Source organism: Lepidochelys olivacea, assembly GCF_965140295.1.
Source record: "Lepidochelys olivacea isolate rLepOli2 genome assembly, chromosome: 1".
Classification (NCBI taxonomy): Eukaryota; Metazoa; Chordata; order Testudines; family Cheloniidae; genus Lepidochelys; species Lepidochelys olivacea.
This window is the reverse complement of record NC_140411.1, coordinates 156,061,346-156,087,286: the sequence shown is the minus strand read 5'-3', so window position 1 is coordinate 156,087,286 and position 25,941 is coordinate 156,061,346. Positions and strand designations below refer to the sequence as shown.

The following is a 25,941-nucleotide window of genomic DNA, read 5'->3' as shown; positions in this document are numbered from 1 at the left end:
TGTGGGCCCGCGGCGCGCCTGCGCACAGGGGCCAATCCCTGTCTCCCGGAGTAGTGGGCGTGGCTCTGCGCGCGGTTGTGGCGAGAGTGGGGGGTGGGGGGGTGAGCGCGAAGAGCCCGCGTGCGTGCTCAGTGGGGGGCGCGCGCCTGCTCGCTTGCGTGACGGACTGGGAAAGTGTCGGTGGTGGTGCGCGCGCGCCCGCCGGTAAAGCGCTTATCGCCGCCGTTGCCGCCGGAGTGCGGGTCGGGGTCGCGCTTGCCTCCCCCCCCCCGGCGCGTGCACCACGAGGAACGAGGCGGCGCTGCCCGCTGCCGCTACACCGGCCCCTGCATGGTGCCCGCTCCGCCCTGCTAGCCGGGGCCGCGGCCGGCGGAGGGAGGGAGGGAGGGAGGGAGGGAGCGAGCGAGGCGGGCGGGGTCGCGGAGCCCGAAGCCAGCGTGAGCCGCGCGGGGCGGCCGCGGCCCGCAGGAGGAGCGGGCATTCCCGGCGCGGCCGCGGGAGCCCCCGGGCGGCGGCTGGGATTGAAGGTGGTGCCCGGCGGGGAGCGCGGAGGGGATCGTGCCCGCGGGCCCCCCTCCCCCGGGCCGCCTCTCCGGCGGGTCCCCCACCCCTGCCTGGACCATGGCCGACGACGACGTGCTGTTCGAGGACGTGTACGAGCTCTGCGAGGTGATCGGCAAGTAAGTTCCGCGGAGGGGGGGCGGCGGCGAGCGGCCCGGCCCGGCCCGGCCCGGCCCCTGCGCGCGGGCAGCGGGATGCTGCGCTCGGCGCCCACCTGAGCCGCCGTGCCCGTGTGTCACCCGCGCCCTCCGCTGCGTGCGGCGGCGGCCGCGGCGACTCCACGGCGGCGCCCGCCTCTCGGAGCATGGGCGCGGAGGGGAGAAGCTGCCCGGTATCTCCTCCGGCCACCGTGCTCCGCCAGCTCCCCTGCGCCCAGCCTGGCAGCAGCCGCCGCCGCCGCTTTCCCCAGCCCGGGTCTGCGGCTGCCGGCTGGGCAGGGGCAGGCTCCTCTGTAGAGCCGCCTCTCCGTGGGGGTATCTGCGCGTTGGGGCGCCAGGTGCCTTCCTGTGCTTTGCTGCATAGTAACCAGCTCGTTAGTGGCAATGCCGGTGGTACTCCGTCTCAGGTAATGCTCACTTCCCGTGTGAATCCCTGGCGGTGCCCACCGTCCGCTCGGAATAACGACGCAGGAGGAGAACTTGGCCTGTTAGAGGCTTATTATGCAACTGCTGTTACACCGATGTTCAAGGCGTGCATCACACCCAAGTTGGGATAGCTGTTAACGTGGCACCGCTGTTTTGGCTCACCAGTGTGGTAGGGTGTATGGAGCTGACAGTCCGAGTCCCCCACCTTTTTTATCTGTGTTGTGTAATTATACTCGGCAAAATGCAGAGGATCAGCCTGATCAGCACGTTGATGGAAAATTGAAGCTGAAGTTCCCCCTCTTCTGTGACTGTCCAGTATTGAAACCCATTTTATCAGCCTTCTCTCACATTTCATATCTTCAGGGCTTAGATGTTTTGGTTGCAAAATGGAAATGAAAGGGAGATGCACCATATTTGAAGAGACTTATAACTTCCTCATTTTATGCATATTTCTCATTCAAAAATTGATGTTGTAGGTGTTTCAGCAGTGAAGCTGTTTTCGGTTTGTTGATGACAGTGTCTTGTGGAAGCCTGGTGTAAGGATGACAAGTTACAATGTTCTCTTGATTTTAAGCAGAGTGGAATTTTATTTTTTAAATTTATTTTGCACAACATGACTGTTAGCTGAAATGTCAGTAGTTGTTTGACTTGAAAACCAGGGCTAAAATGGTCATCTTTCTTGAATGACTGTGTTTCTTCAGAATTACACTAACATGTCAGTCTTAAGATCAGATTGCTTTGTTCTTAATTAAATACAAATATATGGGCGCTTTTCATTTTATTGTTTATTATAGGGCACCATTGTCTTAACACCTATTGGTTTTATAAAACACCTTGTCAACTATAAAGCTTTAAAGAGGTTTGTTGGTTTGCACAAGAAATGGTTTAACTGATGTTACTTAATGCTTGTCAAATGGAGAAAAGCTTCTGTGGTTAAGAAATTGGACAAAACTGGCACTACCAGTAGAAGAACAATTTCTTATGTTCATGTGATTTCTTCAGGTGGTGATATTGTGTATGAATTATAGTACCTAGTGTATTTTACTCTGATGTGGTTAGGGTTAGTAAAAAGGCATAATATATGTGCCTATATTTATGAATACCTTTCAAAGGGGGTTGCTGTAAATATTTTGAAGTATAAAATGACTCTTATTTTGTGTGCAGATGCTTCTGAAAAGATAGCACAATAAGCTGTAAATTACTTGTAGAACTTTAAAGTGAATAGTTCGGTGTTTCTGAATCACGTGGTCTTTTAAAACTGTTCTTTGTGATGTAAATAGGTTAATAGTGTCAGAGTAGTGCTAAGATTACACAGCCTGTAGCAAGAAATAGGTTGGGTCTTTGTGCTGCTAGCACTGCTAACTAGTTATGCTTGCTTAAGCTGTGTCTACACTGCCACTGTCGGCGCTAAAACTTTAGTCGTTCAGGGGTGTGAAAAAACATCCCCGAGCAACAAAAGGTTTTAGCGCTGAAAAGCGCTGGTATAGATAGCGCTTTATCGCCGGGAGCAGTACCACCTCTTATTTGGGGTGGATTTTTTTTTATCGCCCGGGGAGAGTCTCCTGGCGATAAAGCATAACTACGCTGCCCATGTCACAGCGCTGCCACACTACCCTTAGTTGCCTTCTTTTGTAGAGGTCAGAAAGATGTCATTCCTCTTAAAGACCATTTTAATAAATAGCTCCATTATTTGTATAGTTGGTATTATTGTCACTTGAATGGGGCTATAGTTGGAGTTCTTACTATGTACCACCTAAGATCTATGAAGCTTATTCATCTTTGAGCCCTCCATGGAAGGCTAGTGTAAAACTGATTTGTATTGCTGCATATGCATCTTGCTAAACAGCTCTCAGTAAGCCATCAACTAAGTGTCTGTGTTCCTGTGACTTATTACTGATTGATACAGTAATTTAGCTCTTGCAAAACAGCACACCTGGCCTTGATTTGCATTTTAGACGCATGAAATAATTAAAATACATATAATTTCTTTTTCCAAATAGATGGTTACCGCTACCATCTTATGTAGTCTCCCTGAAAACATGTCTTTCTATGGAAAGGAGAATGGTAACATTAGTGTTAGACATCTTCAGGGGTTGAACAAATCTTAGAAGTATATTCTTATATTTCTCTTCTGTTGATCTGCAAACCTGTTTTACCTGGGATTTAATCTCCCAGCTAACACACAAAAATGCAGTTTGCTGTTAGACTTCTTTTAAACTCTGGGTTAACAAAATTTGAATGAACAAATACACTGGTAAGAATAGTTGATTTTATCTGAAGAGACAAATACTTTTAGTTGCTTTTAGCCTTTTGGAATATATTTCATTGTAATTTCATACTAATTAGTTGGTTGAAATTAAGGTTGTGTGTTAATAAACAGCCTGACTACCCCCTGCTTAAATTCTATTAGTAGGCATTGTTCATGTTGGGTGGATGTTGGAGGAAAGGAGTGTAAGGACTGTGGAGGAATAGATACATTCATAAAAGTGTATCTTCCAGAAAACACTTGAGGGAAGATTTTCACTTGTATACACCATACCATATACTTCTTTATCCCTAAATATAAAACAAGTATTGCATAGATGGTCAGCACCATGAACCTTCTATCCCTTGTTAAACTTTGTTGCCTTTAACTTAAAATTCAGTGGTGTCCTTTAGGATACTAGCATTGGTCATGTTACTGTGCCAGTCCCAGGTTAAGTCTTGGATTGTTGACAAACTTGTGCACATCCAGATGCACTCTGATTAGGGCTTGGTTTATAGTAAAGAATTAGGAAGTTTCCGTATGAGCCTTCACAGATGTGTTAATCTACCTCAAGTTAACTGGCAGTGAGATGAGTTATAGACAAATCTTTAAGACTTTCTATGTAAAACTTCACTTTGAAGCAACTCTCCTTTGCTGTTGAGCGGGATATATGCTAAAATATTTAAGTGTTTTCATTCTAATGGCGAGGCAGTGAATTAGATTCATAATTCATAGATAATTACGCTAAGTGCTTTTTTTTTTTTTTACTTAAAACCTTAATTCTGACCACAGCATATAGTAGTCGGTATGAAACTTAAAGTGGGTGAAGAGGTTTTACCACATGAGGTGTTGCCATGAAAATCATTGAGCTCATTCTTTACTATATGCAATAGTTTTCTTTAGGCTGAAAATAATGCCTAGTTTCCTTTTAATGCAGAAGGGGGACCATGGGTACAGAACATACAAGACCAGAACATGTATTTTATGTTCAGTATAGTTTTGTTTTCAGTCCTTGCTGTGTAAGGATTTTGTTTCAGCTTTGATTTTCTGGGCCTGTAAGATTCACATTGATTTATGGCACTCATTTAATGCTAACATGGAGACTACTTTGTTGGGAACATCACAGACAGACTACGGGTTGCTTTCATTGCAGTTACTTATCCTGTTGTCTATCAGAATGCCTTAATTGTAAGTATTTCAGTCTAATGCCTTACACTGCAGTAAATTCATGTTAAATGGACATTTGTCAAGATTAAAATTGTATTTTTTTAAAAATTCCTCTTGTTACTAATGGCTTTCACTATTCAGATCTGAGAATCTTTAAATAATGGAATTTAACCTCTGTCTTCAATTTCTCATTTGTTTTTACTTGCACAAGTCCGAGAATACTACTGGCTCTCAATATGCTTTCTGCTACTTATACCAGTTTACTTTCACATTTCACACACAAAAGGATGGTAAATAAAACAATTAACTGTAATGACACTTTTTAACAAACAATGAAAGGAAAGCTAAAACCAAACAATAAACAAAGATATTCAACAACCCTCCTTCCCCCCCCCCCCCAAAAGAAATTTAAGGTGTGAAAAAAGCAATTAGCAATTGCATCTTTCTGTCTAAAATACTAGTGCACTAATTCTGAGAACTATGGAGATATTTAATGATACTGACGGGCACACTGGCGCTGATATGGAAGGGTTGGTAAAAGAAGGCTCGGATGTATGCTGCCTTAATACTAGCTCTGAGCAATGGCAAGATAGCTGATATTTTGGCACAGGTACCAAGCACTATCCCTTGTGGGGTTATATCAGCTAAAGTATTTACAGACTTTCTCCTTATTATAGCAAAAGACAAGATAGTATTATAAAAAAGGTCCATTGCATTTTGTCCTTAAACAAAAGCCCCAGAAATTGTTGATGACTTTTGTAGTCCTGTAATATTTCATGTAGATATCATGGTACAAGTTAAAGGTAATCAAGCCATATTAATCCTAATATGGTGTTAGCAAAGGTCAGTTCTTAATATCCAGTAGGCATGTCAAGTGTAAATTTTGCTCTGAAAAACATTTCCTTTTTAAAGTCCTTCATTTAACAACTTACATATATTCAAGTATTACCATTTGTATCTCTGCTATTGATTAATATTCTCAAACGGTTTAATGTTGCACTGTGTAGGTTGTACGTGTAGGCAACTGTTAATCCAATTAAGATTACAACTCAATTTCCATTTTTAAATGAATTTTGGTACTCTATCTAAAATCCACAAACTGATATTGTCTTCAAAGATAGGCTAGGTTTGAGGTGAAAGTAGGTATTTTGTGCCAAATGTTCAATTCATTTAAAGAATTTTCTTAATCTTGACACTAAAAATAGAGGTAATTGCCAGAGTTAGTGGTCTAAAAGTGTCAATTTCTAGCAAAAAAACTCACTTCTGTTCCCCACTCAACTGCATGAGTTATTGCACAAGGTCAAAGATTGTTGATTTGGTTTTTAGAACAGTAACATGAAAATGGCTTGTAGACCCTGAAGGCATTAAGTTAAGACATCAGAAGATTGTTGGAGACCTACTTTATTTTTATTTATTTATTTATTTTAAATTGTATCTTTCCTTGCAAATATAAATGTCCACCTGTGAACAGATCAGGAAGGAAGCTTGTCACTCAGGAAAGGGAATGGAACTTCCAGAAAACCTTAATGTAAACTTAAAATTTATCCGTAAATCATGTCTCACTTTCAAGAGTGACAGTCATCAAAGTTTAAAAAAATTCTTCTAAAACTCTTTTGCAAGTTTGAGAATGGATTACGATGACACTTTTTGGACTTATCCATGTGACAGAAAGGAGTGCTTCCCTGGTCTGAAACTCAAGTTCAAAATATTTTGCTAGTGAGACAACTATTAAAAGTGTAATCCAAGTGTGTGTGTGTGACTGAGAAAACCAAAACTAAAACTCCACCCAAACTAGAACTTTTTCACAGAGCTTGGTGTAATTCTGGAAGTTATAATGATCAGATAAGGCCTTCACGTTGGGATTCCCTCTTTCAGTTTGCCATTATTGTCTGTTCTTTATTCAGTAGTAGGTTATGGTGTAGCATGGTTCTCTTTCTCTTTTTCCCAGGTTTAAGATTTCCATTTGATAGTGTCAAGATTTTCACTGTTTTGTGTTGTGGGCACCTGGAATAGAAAGTCTCCCTGCTGTGGGTTGGTTGTGTAGTTGTTTCTCTGGATTTGAACTTTGCTCTGCTGCTCCACAAAGTCCTCTGTTAATCTTGATATATCCTTCTGCATAACTCCTAGTGTGCATTTCCTGTAGACTGTAAAGGTGGTTTACATGAGAGGTTGATTGGGGTGAATCTGAGGGCAGAGGAGAAAGGAAGTCTGGTAGTGGTGGTAGACATTTTACCTCCCCTGCAAATCTTCAGAATTACTGTCCTGAGAAGTTCAGCAGGGCCTTGTCCTCCAGGCCTTAAAGTCATGTGGAGACCCTTGCAGCGTTCATTAGGAACCACATGAGATTAGGAAAATCGAGTCTAAATCGAGTGTTGTTGACACCCTGGAAAGATTTAGCCCTAATGCAGGGAGGAGTTGGCTGACACCAAAGGTCATTCCCCATTCATTGCTTCCCCATTCTCCCCCTGTAGACCTCATCCTTCCCAAGAAGAACTCCCCATTTCTACATGTTTCCTAAGGCCTGCAACAGCGGAGTTCCACTCCTGTGATCGTTGAAAGCCTGCAAGAAAGAGGAGATGAATACACCTTCCCACAGGTGCCATGTTAGTATTAGTTTAAAATGGGAATCCCAGAAAAATCTAAGGTTCACTCACTTCCACATAAGGATTTAAGGGAAAAATCCTTACTGGATATTGTAGGTAGCTGAATTTATTTGCTTTATTTTTTTCCTCAGTGTTAAGGTTAATTTTACATCTTAAAATCTAGAATTTCCGTTGAAATAGCCAAGCTATACTCAGTCTTCCTGTATACCCTGAGAACATCAGAAACTCAAATTTTTATCATATTTGATTTTGCTAGTAACCACAGAAAATAGAATCTTCCCCATAATCATACAATAAGATTCTAGTAAGTTAAACCTTAGCTCTGAATTTCCTGCTTTTCAACTCTATGTATATTTTACCACCTGCAACTTTCCTTTAGAGTTTTATCTGTAAGTTATTACTGACATATAGTTTTACTTTAATAAATGTTTTGTCAGAGAGAATCTGTTGGTGGCAGAGCATGCAGGTCAGTATTAAGAAAACTGTTTTTATAACAGTGAAAAGTGGATTTTAACACACTACACTACCTTAAATACAGTACTGAGATGTCTCCCATTAGATAAGTGACATTTTACTATGTTGATAGTGTGATATTAGTTTAGTAATCAAAATGTATATTTTGTGATGTATTTATGGTAAGGTCATATAGTAAGTACAACTTCCTTTTTGGAGGGGAGGGGGGCTTCAACAATCTAGAAACTAGGTTGTTCCTCCTTTGCTGAGTAGGCAGCTCTGTCAGTCAGCTATTAGACTTCGTTGCCTTTTTTTTCCATCAGATAATCTGTCTTCATTGATTAGTCTCTTGTAGTGCATGTTTGCAGTGCAGAGTTAGCCTGGGTTAACTCTGTGGTGGGGTCAGATGCATCATGCAGTCTCTCAGCTGATTCAGGACAGTGGCTATTTTCTATAAAAAGGAACTTGGAAGGCATTCCTTATGTGCAGCATGAATGGGATAGGCTGTTTGCGCTCCTTATGCCACAAGATCTCTCTTGTTCCACTTCCAGAGAGTGGAAGTATTTGGCAAATTGGCCACCATTACGTACTGGCTAGTGCTCATTCCTGCTGGGAAACCATCCCTCTCCTGGGCTGAGGTCCTGCAGCTCTTAAACGTCGTACTTGTCTATACAGTAAAGTATATTGGTATATGTGGTAAGAACTATGGTGCAGTTAACTACATATAGTAATACCATTATAACTACAATGGTTTAAATTCACACCATATCTTAAACTGGTATAACTTGTGTAGACATGCCCTAAGAAATAAAGACAGAAGGGGACCTCTGTTTTCTCATTTAACCTTCAGGGGCAAGTTGGTATGTCCTCAGGTGAGAGAGATGTCCTTACCATGACAGCAGTTATGGTATGCTGTTATAAGATACCTATATATCACTAATAGCTGTTTGTAAAGTGATATAGTTAAAGCAGTACAATCTGGTGTGGACACAGTGATTGCTGGTAGAAAGGAGTCTTAGATCAGTACAACTTAGGGCTTGGCTACACTTGTGAGTTAAAGCTCATTAAAGGAGCGCCGGGCGCACTAGCTCACACGACCCGTCCACACTGGCAAGGCACATAGAGCCCTCTGACTCTGTGGCTAGAGTGCTCCTGGTACTCCACCTCGGTGAGTGGAATAACGTTTTGTGCGCCCCTGCTGGAGCGCCACAGCACCAGTGTGGATGCCCTGGTCGGTTAGTGCGCTCTGATCGGCCTCCAGAAGTGTCCCACAATGCCTGTGCTAGCCACTCTGGTCATTACTTTGAACTCTACTGCTCTGACCTCAGGTGACCAACCATCAGACCTGCCCTTTAAATTCTCTGGGAATTTTGAAAATCCCCTTCCTGTTCGCTCAGCCAGGCATGGAGTCCTCTCAGCAAGTCTTTCCAGGTGACCATGCCTCCACGCGTCAGGCGATCCCCAGTATGGAGCAATGGTGAGGTGCTGGACCTCATCAGCATTTGGGGGGAGGAAGCTGTCCTGTCTCAGCTGCGCTCCACCCATAGGAATTACGATAACTTTGGGCAGATATCAAGGGACATGACGGAAAGGGGCCAGGATCCAGGATGCACTGCAGTGCAGGGTTAAAGTGAAGGAGCTGCGGAATGCCTACTGCAAAGCCCGCGAGGCAAACAGCCACTCCGGTGCTGCCCCTGCAACCTGCCGTTTCTACAAAGAGCTGGCCGTGATACTTGGCGGCGACCCCACCTCCTCTCCGAGTACCATCGTGGACGCTTCAGAGCCCAGTTCAACAAGGCAGGAGGAAGAGGAGGAAAGCGGGAGCAAAGGTGCTGAGCCGGAGGAAGACACCCCGGAATCCCTAGATACATGCAGCCAGGAGCTGTTCTCAGGCCAGGAGGAAGGTAGCCAGTCACGGCGGCCGGGGCTTTGGGAAGGACAAACACCAGAGGAGGTTCCCAGTAAGTGGCTTTTATTTTGTGAAGGAAGTTATTCGGTGTGGGCTCTTGGGGTGAGGAGGGTGTTGATGTGCTCTCTCACATCACGGTAATTGACCTCAGTGATCTCTTCAAAGGTCTTATCCAGAACTTGGGCAATGCGCTTGTGCAGGTTTCTCGGGACAGCCACTGTGGTACTTGTCCCAGTAAGGCTAACTTGTCTGTGTCACTGCACCGTGAGGGGCAAGGGGACCATTGTTGTATCCAGGCAAGCTGCATATGGGCCAGGGCAGAAGCCACATTGCAGTAGAAGACCCTCCCTTGCTTCCCAGTTCACCCTCAGCAGCGAGATATCTTCCAGGATGAACTCCTGTGGAAAATGTGGGGACAGTGTTCAGTATAGGGGCCCCCTGCCACTGTTGGCTCTCCCCAAGGAACAGAAACCCAGAGGACAGTACAGCAGTGAAACAATTAGTCATGTTTGACCCTGTGCTTACTCACCATTTTGGGGCTCCCATGGGTTATGTGCGCTCGCTTTGGGACAGGCAAATTATGCTATTTGTGTAGACTGTGCTTGCCCTTAAGTATGGGAAAATCATTGCTCTGCCTGGTGTGAACAATGTTACCTCTGTTAAGTGTTGCATTTTGCCTTTGCAGATGCAACCTTGAGATCTCAGCCGTCCGTATTATCACTAGCCGAAGGACTCCAAAGAATCAGAAAGAGGCCACGTAGAAGCAAGGAAGACCTGTTGCATTAAGTAATGTAACATTCAAGTAATGAAAATCGAAAAGTGCAGGAGTGGTGGGACAGTGAAAGGAGGATCCGCCAGCAGAATGAGGAGCGCCAGCACAAAAGTGTGGTGTTCCGGCAGCAAAGCACGGATTGGCTGATAAGCATAATGGAGCGCTAAGCAGACTCTATCCTGGCGCTCATAGCCATGCAGGCAGAACTCTACTGCCCTTCCCCCCTGCAACCCTTGTCCCAAACTCTTTCCCTTGTGCCCCCATGTCACCTCCAACCCACTTTCCTCAACATCCAGGTTCTTACCGCCACCAGCTGCCTCCAACACCTGTAGCTTCACCACCCAGTCCTGAAAACTACGACCCTTACCGACTACACTCAACCCCCGCATATAACCACGGGGATGTTGTCACCAGCCAGGTCCAGCGTCCCATTCAAAGAGCATCAGCAACCTTTCAAACGGCCAAAAGCACACTCCACAGTCATTCTGCACCGGCTCAGCCTGTTGTTGAACTGCTCCTTGCTGCTGTCAAGGCTCCCTGTGTAGGGTTTCATGAGCCATGGCATTAAAGGGTAAGCGGGGTCTCCAACTATCACAGTGGGCATTTCGACTTCCCCTATGGTGATCTTTTGGTCTGGGGAAAAAAGTCCCGGCTTGCAGCTTCCTGAAGAGGCCAGTGTTCTGAAAGATGCATGTGTTATGCAACTTTCCAGACCAGCCTGTGTTAATATCACTGAAATGCCCACGGTGATCCACAAGCGCCTGGAGAACCATAGAGAAATACCCCTTCTGATTAATGTACTCAGAGGCTAGGTGGGCTGGTGCCAGAATTGGAATGTGTGTGCCATCTGTCGCCCCTCCGCAGTTAGGGAAACCCATTTGTGCAAAGCCATCCACAGTGTCATGCACGTTACCCAGAGTCACGGTCCTTCTGAGCAGGATGCGATTAATGACCCTGCAAACTTACATCAACACAATTCCAACGGTTGACTTTCCCACTCCAAACTGGTTAGCGACCGATCAGTAGGTGTCCGGAGTTTCCAGCTTCCAGATTGCAATAGCCACCCGCTTCTCCACCATCAGGGCAGCTCTCAATCTTGCGCCGCAGGTTAGGGGCGAGCTCCTCACACAGTCCCATGAAAGTGGCCTTTCTCATTCAAAAGTTCTGCAGCCACTGCTCAACATCCCAGACTTGCGTGATGATGTGATCCCACCACTCAGTGTTTGTTTCCCAAGCCCAAAAGTGGCGTTCCATGGTGGTGAGCATGTCCGTGAATGCCACAAGCAAACTTGTGTCATATGCGTTACTTGAGTAGATATCATCGTGGGAACCCTCGCTGTTACTTTGGATCATAAGGAATAACTCGACTGCCAAACGTGACGTGCTGGTGAGACTCGTCAGCATACTCCTCAGCAGTTCGGGCTCTAGTCCCGAAGACCGAAAGGGAAGACAGCGCCCGGAGTACAAAAAAAAGTTGAAAGATGGCGCCAAATGTGGATGGAACCACAGGGATTGCTGAGATGCGAACCGATGCATCACGGGGCCTTGGGACAGGAGCCAGAATGCCCCGCGACCCCTGCCCCCTTTCCACAAGCCACAGCACCAGAATGGGAAGAGGTGCTCTGTGGGATAGCTGCCCATAACGCACCGCTCCCAATGCTGCTGCAAGTGCTGCAAATGTGGCCACGCCAGTGCTCTTGAAGCTGTCAATGTGGACAGACTGCAGTGCTTTCCCTAGTGCGCTCTCCAAAAGTGAGTTTAACTCAAAGCACTCTACATCTGCAAGTGTAGCCACACCCTTATTCTTGTAAGTGATACTGGCATAAGGCACCTTGATACTGGTATAATTTTGTCCACCCTAGGGATTGCACTGGTATAGCTAGTTTGGTACTATATGGAGACTTGACCTTAGGATATATATGATTTGGGAAGAGCTGGTAGTGACCCCCTAATTTCAGTTGTTTAACGCTTTCTATTAAAAGGGTTTCTGTGACTTTTTCTTTGAGAGGCATTAACATCTCCATTATTTGCAGCAAACCTTTATATTCAGTAAGGACGAACCCTTCGAACTATAGAAGTGCCTTATTTGTCCCATGAAATTCCATTTGGATTAATTTGAATCAGAATCCTTCCTGTGCTGTTAGACATCACTTAAGGCATGAACAAGGCTTTGCCATCCTTTTCTGTGCTAGGCTGCCCTTTACATGTCCTTTAGGTTGTTAAATCCCATATATTTTCTCCTGTAGTGTTCAACAGAGGAATTCTACTAGTGTGTACCATTTGCATGATCCTCCAGCTGCCCAGTGCATGCTTGCCAGGGCAGAGATAATTGGTTGTTGAACGCTTTGCTGAATCTTAGCATTTGTTATAAATTCATTCTAACACTTAATATTTTTCTAAGGCATTTGGATTAAGAAAGTTATATGAGGCTTGTCTACATGGGAAAGTTTCTTACTAGAGTAAGAGTATTTACATAGGAAGCTAACAGTAAAACTAAAGCAGTTTTAATTATAGCAGTGGAAGATGTAATTTACTTACGTCACTTTGGAAGTAGGGTAAGCTAAATGGAAAAAAGCTGTTCTTATTCCTGAGTAAGTGTGTCCACACATGGAGTTATACCAGTATAACTAACTATAGCCTTATCATTAAACTACTATAAACTGTTAGAGGTTTATAACTGGAAGAAATTCCCATGTAGACAGGTTCAAAGTGTTTAAAAATCATCATTACCGTCTTTCACTTGTGTTCCTCAGGAAAATTTTGGCAATCTGCCCCAACAACAAACATGCATAAAGATTTCCAAGGCCAGGTCCATAACACTGCCCAAAGCACCAGCAGACATTGTGCTGGGAATGTCTGGAAGATGCCAGAATACCTGTAGCTGGGAATTGAGGGGAGCCAGTCTGGGATTCCACTAACAACCCCTTCTCTCATCCTGACCTGGCATGTGACTCCAGTATTCCACCTTCCCGTGGGCCTGACGTAGGACAGGAGCTCCCCCAACCTCCAGTGGGGTGGGAGGGAGAGTCAAGCCAGGCACCTGTACCCTGTAGTTCCTCTAAGGTGTGCACCTGTGTGGCCGCACAGGAGGCCATGAAGGGCCACGCATGAGCCGTGAGGCGCTCACACAGGTGAGCGTGGAGGATGTGTAGGGTGGGTGGGTGAAGTGGGGGGGGGTGATGGAGGTGTGCAGGGCTCGGGAGGGTGTGGGGGAGAGGGCTCCTTCAGCAGCACTGTACACAATTTATTAAATATTGCAGTTTATAGTAAGATCTGATCTTGGAGCTTACATTATTCATCAGCTTTGAAAACTGCTGCTGCTTCCACAACTGGACTATAGGAAATGACACATTATTTTTCTTACTTTAGTACAAGTCAGTTGAAATGTAAAATAACTTTTAAAAATAGCTAACACATTTAAAAAAATACATTGTTTCTTTCATTGAGAAAAATTACCTTACCTCTGTGCTCTTACCCTATGTACTTGGGGACCAGACTAGCTTGTCATAAAGCTACTGTTAGAGAAAGAATAGTATTAGTACAATTTATCTCTTTGTAGAAAGGAACTGATGATATTTACCTGCTTCAAAATAGTTAGTGTGGCTAAATTAATTCAAATGTATAAACCTATCTGATGGCCCCAGAAGGAGGAGGTTCAGGAAGCTAATGGGGTATGAAACCTTTTGTTAATGAGAATCCAAAGCAATAAACCAGTATTAATAAAATAGCTTTATTTAAATATTATTGTAATGTATTATGTATTGTTTGTGTTTGTACTTCCTTCCCTTTTCCTTCACTCCTTTTTCCCCTTCAGTTGACTGTATATTTTGGTGTATCTTCTCCTTTTTCTTCACTGCTTCATCAAACCCACACATCCGCTCTCACTCACTTCCCCACACACATGTTCCTTCAGGCCTATAAAAGGTACCTATTCACACTCTTGGGGATCTCTTTCTGATGCTGGGGGAAGAGAGTATTTCTTGCCCCTAAGAGACAAGGGGCTGCTGTAGAAAGGTCATTTTCTTTTCTCCTTGAGAGAGGCATTGAGCTAGATATTTAGGCTTAGGGCACTGATCTGCACTCAGTTAACTGTGCTTAGTTTAGTCTCAGACCAGGCAGTGAGCTGAGTTGCAATCAGCCACTCATCATGGGTTCTGATGGAGATGCGGACAAAGGGGAGGGAGCTGCAGTTAGAAGCGGGGCAAAGGGAGGAGCAGGACTGGTCGGTAGTTGCTCTGAGGACAGGAGCAGGGAAGAGAAGACACTAGAATCCTGAGAAGAGCAGAGGGAGGGAGCTGCAGAAAGGAAAGTATTTGTTTATATTTGTCTCCCACCTGCTATAGGTAGCAGCAGGGTCTCTCCGTAGGGCATTGCTTGCTCAGGTGACAGGGTATTCTTATTCATATAAACATGTAATCTTTTTATGAATGCTTATAAACTCTTGTGTACAGTTATATCTATTGGCAGTGTGTTCCACAAGTCAATTATTCATGATGTTAAATGTTTGTTTCCTTTTATCAGTTTTATTAAGTGAGGGTAAACAGGAGCTCCCAATTTACCTTCTCTATCCCAATCATTATTTTATGCAACTCTGTTATATCCTTTCTTATCTATGAACTCTCTAATCTAAATACTAATCTTTCCTCATATGGAAATTTTCCCATGACTTTCCCACATAATCCAATGAAGTCACAATGACTCCCAGATTTCAGCATTACCTTGATATTGGTGCTGCACATAACAAAATTCATTCCACGCATGGACGAAAAAAATTAGAGGGAACACTGCCTGTAACCCTGTCCCAGCAGTCCATACTTCCTCTTGGGGCATCATATGGGGCAGGAGCTCCTCCAGTTCCCAAGAGAAGAGGAGGCAAGCTGGGCCTTGCTCCCTCCCACCACCTAGCCATAATGGTGCCACTAGCCTAGTTTTCCCTGCATTTCTCCCCACCCAGCCCACCTTGTATATCCACCTTTCCTCTGGCCAGCAAATGTATTTAGTCTGGCATTTCAAGTGGTAAAAGTCTGCTGCAGATTCCCATGGTGATGCCTTATGGGAAGGTTGTTATACATAATAGAATTTTTGTTTGTCCTTTTACAAAAAACAAAAAGCAAATCCCTAGGAAGTTGCATACAAAAAAACTACACTAAAAATGTTTAGGATGTGAAGTCAAGTAACTAAAAGTTGAGAAATATCAGATTTATGGTTGCCCGTGTAACCTTAATTTGATCCTCTTGTGTGTATTCTTTATGATCTTTAATAATGTCATCACATACTACTTTGGCCACAGGAACTGTGCCTAATTCAGTGCACAGGGTGGAAGCACAAGGGAGCCAAATTAAAGTTGCATAGGCAACTGTAGATCTGGCATTTTCTAACTTTCAGGTGCTTGATTTTAGAACCAAAATAACATTCTTTCAGTATTTTTTTTTATATAGTAAGTTTTACAGACTTCAAAAAAGAGAGCTTTGATTCTTGTAGTACACTGCAGGTTCTGTGTACAGCAGTTAGATGTATAGAAGGTGCTGGGACTGCCAAGAATCCATGATGACAAATGAGAATCTAATTTCTGCAGAAGCAATTATTAGTAATGCTGTTTACTGCCACTTCTGCTGTGAGCTGCTGTGCAAAAGGACTGGTAAAGTGGTTATAGTAGGGGTCTTGAAAAACCATCCTGAATGATCATATTAAGAAACTATTTAAACATCTTTTCAGGCTATCAGATTTTTTTTTATGTGCTACAGTGTTGGGTATTGGTCATTTCTATGAACTAACAACTTAACTGGCAGAAGGGATCATTGTTTTAAGGTGTGGGAAGGTTACTAACCTCTTCAAGGAGGGAAACATCTGTGCTGGGATATCCTGGAGCAAGCTGTATTGAAAAGAACAGCTTTTTAGTCACAAAGGCATTATCTGTCCTTTTGCTGCTCACTTAGGGAGTGTTATTTTATCTTTCCCCTGATGGGTCCAAGTTCACATGTTGGTTCCAGAGAATCCACAACCCCAGGACTCCAGTGATCAGAAACCAATGGTATGTCTGATGCCAGAGTACCTGCTGCCCTTCTCTGTTCTTCCTGAATGGCAGACTGTCACTGCGTTAATCAATGAACAAATGTGTGTTATCAGGCATCTTGTTTGAGTATTCTTGGGAATTCATTCTGCCACCTGCAGTAGTCAGTTTCATGTCTTTCCTTCACTTCCTATGTGGGAGAAAGTGAAGCCATGATATGGACTCTGGAGAAGCTGTTGGCTGGATTCCTTTTACCTCCAGTTCTAGACTGTTAGCCATATTTAGGAATTTATTATTTGCTGTTCATGTTCCTCAGACTATCAGGAGGTGCTCTTGTAATCTTAGATTTTAAGTGCCTCAATTCCTTTATCAGCTTACAAGCACTTCAAATTGGAAAGTAGTCAATGCTTTGTAGCTGCTGTTTAGCCCAGGATATTTCCTTGATTCAGTTAGTTTGTAGGATGTGCTTCTTCAGGTTTTCATTGAGCTTTCTCATCAGATTCTAACAGTTTGCCATCATTCCTCAGTGTTTTCAATAATCTGTATTGCCTCTCAATTTAGTGTGAGACCTGAAAACCTTTTTCACAGATTCTACTGACTTCAGCACCTCTAAAAATCAGGTCACTCTGTAAGGTACCTAATTAGGAAAATAGGTGCTTAACTTTGTCTACCAAGTGTGGAAACTTTGGCCAGTGTGACTGACTTTCAAAAAGGAGAAAATAAAATGTTAATTGTATTAAAGACAACCTAAAAACATTTTCCAAATGTCTTTGTGATATAAAGTCAGAGTTGCAACATAGTTTTATGCGAAGGGAGACGGTCTGTATAATCCTAAACGATAGGGGGAAGGTGATTCATGAAAAACTTCTACCATGTGGTCAGTGGTGCAAGTAGAAATCGTTTCTTGCTGGTACTGCACTCATGGGAGGGACACAAGCGGCGGGGGTTTGGGGGGGAGTGACATGTGACCTTCCCACGTGACCCTCCATACAACTCCTCCCCAGCCCGGGGCCCCCACACTCTCCCCATCCACTCCGACACCCCCTTTCCTGTCTAAAATTTTACAACTGCATCTGTTAAACAGATGCAGTTGTAAAATGGTGCTTTGGGCCCCTGGTGCCACCAGTATTTCCAGGTGTCATTGAGGATCCAGCAGCACCCCAAATTGAAAACTTCTTAAATGAAAGAGGGATAGGAAAGACAGTCAACCCACTTTCTCTTAACACACTATCCGTGCCTCTCTTATGTCCAAACTAAGCTTCTGCCAGCTTACCTTTATCTAAGGGTATGTCTTCACTACCAGTGTTAAAGGGCTCCTGCAGCAGCACTTTAACGTGGCTGTGTAGTTGTGGCATCAGTGCTGGGAGAGAGCTCTCCCAGCGCTGTAAAAAACCCAGCTCCGCGAGAGGAGTAGCAACCAGCATTGGTGCACTATCTATACTGCCACTTCACAGCGCTGAAACTTGCATCGCTCAGGTGAGTGTTTTTTCACACCCCTGAGTGAGAGAGTTTCCGTGCTTTAAAGTGGCAGTATAGACGAAGCCTAAATATTGCTCTCCGCCTGGCACTAAGAAAGCAAAGATGCTGTGCCATCTGGGCTTGATGGAAAAGAGGCATAGAACTGTGTGTATCATGTGCGTCTGGATAGAACTGCAGCCCAAATTGTTTTTATTATTTTCCTCAGCCTGGTAGAACGTTCCAGAGAACTGTCTCTGGACAGATAAGTAATTGATCAAAATCACATTCTCTGATCTCTTGGGGCCAAATCCTGTTCCCATTGAAATCAAAAGAAGTTTTGCTATTGAGTTCAATGGGAACAGGCGTTGACATTCGGAGAGGAAAGAACAGAACCACTCAAGAAAGGGCTATGTTGCTTATACCACAGGTATCAAAGGCTGCTGACTCCTATGCGAAAGTCAGCAGACATCTGATCTTTGCCCATTGCAAGGGAGAAATCAGCAATGAATAAGGCTAGAACAGTCTTTGTACCATATCCAACTCACAAGTCCATCTGCAAAGGATCGAGGAAATATGAAGGCTCCAGATTACCTTAAAACCCTCAGTCCCTTGGTTAGAATGCTCTCATACAGTATATGCTCATAATCCAGAGGCTGGAGCAGGAATCAAAAACACTGTTTAAACACCTTCTGTCCCCCCACGTCTCCCCTCTTGAGGATCCCTGACCAACTTAACAGCACAATACAAATGCTAACAAACTTAAACCAAGCTTTTGTTTAAGTTTGTTAGCATATATATTGCGCTGTTAAACCCATATAAAGAATGAATACCCTCCTTAGCCCTGTTCTTCTCCTTTAAGGAGCAGAGTGCAGCTCCACCTCCCCCTGGGGAAGGGGAGGGGCTAGCCTCCCCAAGTCTTTCCAGTATCCCGTACCTGCTAAAAATCTCTTGCCGGTACTGCATACTAGAGCGTACCACCCTACTTGCACTCCTGCATATGGTCCACTGTTAGTTTGAAGACCACCTATTTTTTTCGGTAATACCTTTTAGAAAGTGAATAGTAGGAGTTTACAGCTACAGTCTCCGTTGTTCGGAAGCTATGCTAGCTTGCAAAATTCCGCAAATAGAATATGCGTATATACCATAATCAGGAAGTATTTGGGAAGAGCTCTGTGGAACCCTGCTTTCCTTGACTGAAGCTTTAAGGAAAACATACCTCATGAACTTTATTTGGCCTTCTGTTTATTAAAAAAATCATCTTAGAATTTGACACCTAATTAGCATCTAGTTAATCTCAAATTATTTGGTACCAGCTACATTTATGTTAATAGTTCTTCTATTAAGCAGCAGTTACTATTCATGTTAATAGGCTAAATTACTTTCATGGGAGGCAGCTGTCCCAATGAGCTACTATATGCATTTATTACATTTATAGAACACTTCAGTCCTTTGCATGCCATGGAATTTCATCAGCCTCTTCATGGCAGCAGGGAACCTGAAATTTTAGTACACATCAGCAGAGATGACGGAGATTTGGCAGAATGACCTGGACAAAGCCCTACCTGATGTTGTCAAATGTATTGTGAGTTCTTCAGTGCATACACAGAGCCTGAGTTTTTAAGCTCTGATATAAAAATCCACATGATGAACTTCAGGCCACTCTGCATCTCCTGCAGATGAAGATCTGGCCAATCCTGATTAAAATGCTAAGCTGCCACCTCCAGCAGAGGCTGAAAGATCTATTAATAGTGTAGATTCCTCTCACTTTCTTTAAACATCTCTCTGTAGGTCAGTGTTTCACTGGAGCACACAAATATCCTTTTCCTCAATGAGAAAAAACTACCAAATATCAATCTTTGAGCCTCTTTCCTATCCCCAATAAATTTGGCTGTAGAGCTTTTTTTAAAAAATTGCACAGATTTTTGTCTAATGAAGAAGGTTAAGATTGTATGAGGTTTCTATTCTAGCCTCCCATTTTCAGTTCATAGTTTTTTAAACTTCCTCCTACTGAGCAAAAACTTTCCATGCTTGGTCTCTCCTTGCTGAATTTTATTGTGTGAGAACTGAGCACAGTTCAGTTGTTCGGGGTTAGAGTGAAGAAATCAACAACTTAGGGAACACTACTTGCGTCCCTGTTTTTTCTATCACATAGTGTTCTTCATATGAGCTAAGTATCTTAAGGCTTAACGTGGAAGTTGCCTAAAGATTAGACATTCAAAAGCTCCTGAATACTTAAGCACTCAGGAACCGAAGCTTCAATTAAGTCAAACCCCTAAGTCACTTTTGAAAATGGGACTGAGGCGCCCAAATCACTATGGTGCTGTTGAAAATTTTACCCTAGATCAGAAAGCTGGGAGTCAAAACTCCTGTTTTCTTGGTTCTGCCATGAATTTATTTTGTGACCTGGGAAAATCACTTAAGCATCCTTTGTTTACCCAGCTATGGGGAAGAGGGGAGAGACATGCTTGTCTCAAAAAAGTGCTTGGATTCTCTTCATTAATGTAGATGTGCTGGAATATGCAGTGATACAAGGGACAACTACGTACGCTGGTTGATGGAATGTTATATTTCTAAATGTGTTTTGTTGAAGGCTATTTTAAACCATATTATTCCTAATCTGCCTAAGAAAATGTTCCGTAAAAGGCATACAGTAGATGCATTTTAAAAATTCAGTCTGGTTATAGGTTTCAGAGTAGCAGTCGTGTTAGTCCGTATCCGCAAAAAGAAAAGGAGGACTTGTGGCACCTTAGAGACTAACAATCCGATGAAGTGAGCTGTAGCTCATGAAAGCTTATGCTCAAATAAATTTGTTAGTCTCTAAGGTGCCACAAGTCCTCCTACTCTGGTTATAGTTATCGCTTCCAGTGGTATTGTCCATTTTAAATAGAAGGAATGGTCTGACACCTGTAATCAAAAATGAGCTCTTTGTGTATATCTGTAATAATAGGTTTTGAGGTGAACTTTAAATCTTGTGTAAGATTTCACTTTCTTTCATTTCCTAATTTTGTTTCCTTCTATCCTCCTTCAGTGGTTAGTGGTGGCAAAAAAGTCTTGAGCAGATCTCTAGAGGAAAGGCAGCTTGAACTGAGGCTTCCCTCCCCTTTCTGTTCATCTGTACTTGTACAAAGAGAAGCGATTTCTGCCTTACCCAGACATTTCCTGGTGGTAGGATTTGAGAGAGTATGTATCATAAAATCAAGTGGGTAAACGGGATTGCACTGGCTCCTTTATGTCCACTTCTATCAGAAAAGATGAATGGAGCTTTAAAGTGACACACACTGAGCTCCTTCCCTACTACTTTACAAATCCAACTGGGGCTAATACACTCCTATTATTTTGTTTTCATGGTGAGATTGTTCTAAGTATTACAGTCCTACAGACTACCTTCACTGGTTGTTGGTCTTGCTGTGGTCACATTCTAGAGGCTTCCGGTCCACTTATTCCCAGTGGTTTTAAGGACTACTTTTGAAACATTACTAAAATGCCTCCAGATCATAGTAATTTACATACAAGGTGACCAAAGAAGACTGTATTTTTGTGCATCTGTTTCCTCCAGAAAAAAAACCTCAATTTTTTTCTTGTCTTTGAATGACCTGCAGTGGAAAGCAAGAGACAGATTTGTCTTCCTGACTCTGTGTTTTTCTTTTTGAATTGTCAGTGCACATCTAGAGTTTCTCCCACAGCAGTTTTATTTTCCTCTTGTCTTTGCCATCAGAACTTCACTTTCACTCTGAGTCTCAGCGTATTTTAATACCTTTTTATTCTCCCTTGTAAATCCATAGATTTGTTCCTGTGCCAACTTTCATTCTTTTTCAGGCGCTTCCTTTTTTAGTCTGCAGCTGCTTGATATCTTGAATCTGCTTTGTCCCAGCAACCTCTAGCTTTCTTCACATTGGCCTCCAGGTTTTTTTTTTCATAGCATCACTTTTTGTGCATTCATTCATATGAACATTCTCCAGATAATGTTACTGGTATATCTTGAGAGAGCTCTTCTGTTTAGGCTTTCCACTCACTGCTGTTCAGACATGTTCTAGGCTGTTCTCCACTCAAGGAGATACGTTCAGATTCAGCATCTTTTCTTCCTATTGCCATGCAACAGGAATTCTCCCATGGAATCTCTGGTTTGCTGCAGAATTGTGCTTCCAAATCAAAACTTGAATACATTTAAAAAAAAAAATCTAGCCCTCATGGCTGCTGGAAACAAACCCCTTGAAAATGTCGACAGTATAGCAGTGTTAGCTTTCTTTGTCTGAGGCCAGCCTGAAACAGCCCTGAGATACAAACTGCTCCCTTCCAAGGAGTTGGCCACACAGTGTGCAGTTTTTTCTATTAGAAGGGTCAGTGGGGGGGCGGGGGTAAACAGAATTTCAGTGTTTAACTTTTTTAGTTTAATTTTACAGGATTATGCTTTTGTGTATAACTCTAAAAACTGTAATTGCCCACAGCCAATGTACAGTGGCATTTATCTTCTCTCTCAAATTCTCTCATTCTGCTTCTACAGCAGAGAGAATTTAACAGGAAACTGGTCAAATTCATTGTTCCTGCCCGGAATTCAAAGGGCAGCAGCAAAGGTAGGATTCTTCCCCTAATGATGATGCTTCTAGGCTTGTGTGTGAAAGTAGGAAGCTTTACCCTGCCCTATTTAGTGGGTTGGGATGAGATGTGCCTGGCTTCTTACCTAAGTGAGACCTTACAGGATTGCGTGGAGGGGGAGAGAAGGAGGGCTTCTTCTGTTACACCTGCCTCTGGCTAATAAGTGTCGGTTAAACTTGTGTACAATACAATTAATGACAAGTAATGAAAATTGCTGAGTTAAAGGGGAAGACTATTGTGGGGGAGAGTGGAGGTAGTTGGGGGAAGAATGATTTAGAAGTTTTATTAGCTCTTAACTTCTGCAAGTAAAGATGTAATTTTCCCCAACTCAGAAATCCTTGTTTTAACGCAGTGAAATCTTTTGTTCAAAATTGTGCTCCCAGGTTTTGAAGACACTTGTTCTGTTGCTCCTAAAAGTATTAAACTTATTGCATGTTTATGCAGTTAGTGGAACCAGAAAGTAGTTGGCTTGAACCATCGTGTAAACATGTTTTTCAATTTGAGATGGCTGTGCCTAAATACCATAGACAGGCTAACGGTAATGAAGTAGTGAGATGCAAGCTCAGAATGCTGCTGCTAGTAGTAATGAGTCTTTCACCTCTGTAAATTCTTTAATCTTCACAAGTACTGAATATAATCCCAACATTTTAACAGCAACAGCTTCTTAAAACAAGTTCTTACCTGATACTACTACTAGTAAATATATAATTATCATAACCTTCTATATTTCCAAACCATGCTACAAATTTCAGGAAATTGTACAAACTGACTTTATATTGTACTTTAGGGCACTGGTTCTCAATCAGGGGTTCACAGCCACCTGGGGGTCTCCGAGAAGGTTTCAAAGCTTCAACTCTGCGTGGCAGAGCTCAGGGTTCAGCCCTGGGAGGCGGGGGTTGGGAAGGGAGCCTCCACCCCCTCTCACGTTAGTGGGTCACCCAGCCTCTCTGGGTTGCGGGGCTCAACCAAAAATTGTAGCATCACTGCAGAAGAGTTCTTTCTCCCCTTGCCATCAGAAGGGTTTGCCTCACTGCCATTGACTCCACAAGCTGGTAGCAGCTAGCCAAGGAGACGTACCTCTGCTCTGCTACATCAGCATTTCATGGAGCAGGGCCAAATGGAAGGCAGAAATATGTGAGGTCATGTGCCCCCCACCCCACATCACCACTGGTTGGGGTCCGCTGGTTTGTCTGTTTAAGTTTATGGGTCACTGGGTAAAAAAAGGTTGAGAACCACTGCTTTAGGGTATAACAGCTTTACCTGTGTTTGTATCACAATGTTGAAGTGCACCAATTCCTAAGAAAAAAAGGGGTGGGGGGGGGGAGTGAGGAGAAAAAATTAGGGATTCCAGGTAATGCCATGAGGCTTTTTCTAAGGGCTAACTGCACTGATCCACAGTATTGCATTTTTACACAGATATGACCAGTACCCTCCTCCACTTGTCTTGTCCTTGGTCTTTCAGATTTTGTCCTTGTTTGCCTACCACATTCTGGTGAAAAGAAAAGGAGTACTTGTGGCACCTTAGAGACTAACCAATTTATTTGAGCATGAGCTTTCGTGAGCTGCTCACGAAAGCTCATGCTCAAATAAATTGGTTAGTCTCTAAGGTGCCACAAGTACTCCTTTTCTTTTTGCGAATACAGACTAACACGGCTGTTACTCTGAAACCTATCACATTCTGGTGGTAACACAAATCACTGGGATAGGGTACTTTTGCCCATGACTGAGAGTGCAGGTGGCACAGGCTCCAGACATTCTTTACTCTTCAGCACCTTTCCTTAGAATTATGAGGCTTTATCCTTTGGGTACATCTGCATGAAATTATCCATAAAACAGTAATCTTAACAAAAAAAAAAGTGGAATTAAAAGGAACAGTTTGGTTGATGTAACTAGTTAGGCTAACTAAATAAGATAGTCTTAGATAAGTTACAGAGAGGGGAAAAATATGGCTGTGAGGTTTCATTAATATTAGCGCAAAGCAAATTTTGATTAGGAATACTGTTTGGGAGGAACGCCACATGACTGTTCTCCATTTGGATGTTTTTCTCTGCTTTACTGTCTCCCCAGACTGGTAAACCCAAAGCCCCAGTGATTTCCATTTCCTTGGGATAAGTACAATGTTTAACTTTTGCTCTGTGCCATTTGTTCCTTTTATGTAGGAGCTATCTCAAGCCTTTTGGCTGAATACTCCAAGGGCTTGTACCCATATAACTGCCCATATTAGGGGTTTTGCCACTTTTAATTTGTTTGTTCTAAATTGATATAGCAGTACATAAACTGTGTGTAGATCAGTCCTGGTCTCAGTCTCTTCTGAATTCAGCTTCAGTGTGGATCTTTTAAAAACACTTTAATTTCTTCCGTAAAACATAAATTACTGACAGACCCTAAATCATAAGTGTGACATTGTCTAATTAAAATATAACCATGCAAATCATTATTGCTACCACTGTTATATAATTGCAACGAATCTTATACAAAAGATAATTCATGGCCAGAAAGGGTTAAACAGCTTGCAGGCTAACTAACCCAAAGCTGACCTTTAAAGACATTTTAGAAATGATAATTAGGGCTATTCTATGGCTAGGTAGGCTAGAACTTTGAAATGCAAACCTATATCGTTAGAAATGATACTAATTGTGTGCATCTTAGATAGTTCTTGTCTGTCACTATAGCTAATGATTCAGAGATCGAAAGGGAATATTAATATTTAGATGAATTTTGGGTGAAATAATGTCATTGTCTGTATGTCTTTGATAAACTGCCTAATGGATAAATTAATTACTGGTGGTGTTTAGAAAACAGAAGGTTACATCAAAAGCCTGTTGTTTACCCAGGACTGTGTGGTCAAGTGGAAGCTAGAAAACTATAAAACACCATTGGGTCCTGTCATAAATATAAAGGGAAGGGTAAACCCCTTTGAAATCCCTCCTGGCCAGGGGAAAGCTCCTCTCACCTGTAAAGGGTTAAGAAGCTAAAGGTAACCTCACTGGCACCTGACCAAAATGACCAATGAGGAGACAAGATACTTTCAAAAGCTGGGAGGAGGGAGAGAAACAAAGGGTCTGTGTCTGTCTATATGCTGGTCTTTACCGGGGATAGACCAGGAATGGAGTCTTAGAACTTTTAGTAAGTAATCTAGCTAGGTATGTGTTAGATTATGATTTCTTTAAATGGCTGAGAAAAGAATTGTGCTGAATAGAATAACTATTTCTGTCTGTGTATCTTTTTTGTAACTTAAGGTTTTGCCTAGAGGGGTTCTCTATGTTTTTGAATCTAATTACCCTGTAAGATATCTACCATCCTGATTTTACAGGGGGGATTTCTTTATTTCTATTTACTTCTATTTTTTATTAAAAGTCTTCTTGTAAAAAAACTGAATGCTTTTTCATTGTTCTCAGATCCAAGGGTTTGGGTCTGTGGTCACCTATGCAAATTGGTGAGGCTTTTTATCCAACATTTCCCAGGAAAGGGGGGGTGCAAGTGTTGGGAGGATTGTTCATTGTTCTTAAGATCCAAGGGTCTGGGTCTGTAGTCACCTAGGCAAATTGGTGAGGCTTTTTACCAAACCTTGTCCAGGAAGTGGGGT

The 25,941-nt window shown here is 43.0% G+C and overlaps 1 protein-coding gene across 10 annotated transcripts in view; it reads left to right on the top strand.

Moving 5' to 3' along the window:
- The first annotated feature begins 410 nt into the window (after positions 1-410).
- CASK (calcium/calmodulin dependent serine protein kinase) overlaps positions 411-25,941 on the top strand; it is a 420,545-nt gene continuing 395,014 nt past the window's right edge. For 7 of the 10 annotated variants that reach the window (XM_084635057.1, XM_084635067.1, XM_084635058.1 and 4 more), the window contains exon 1: positions 412-680. In XM_084635057.1, coding sequence (XP_084491183.1) covers positions 622-680 — 59 coding nt within the window. In that variant the 5' untranslated portion in view covers positions 412-621. Of the gene's footprint in view, positions 681-1,088; positions 1,127-25,941 lie in introns of those variants that run through there. The other 3 variants (XM_084635068.1, XM_084635062.1, XM_084635063.1) reach the window with 3 other exon arrangements.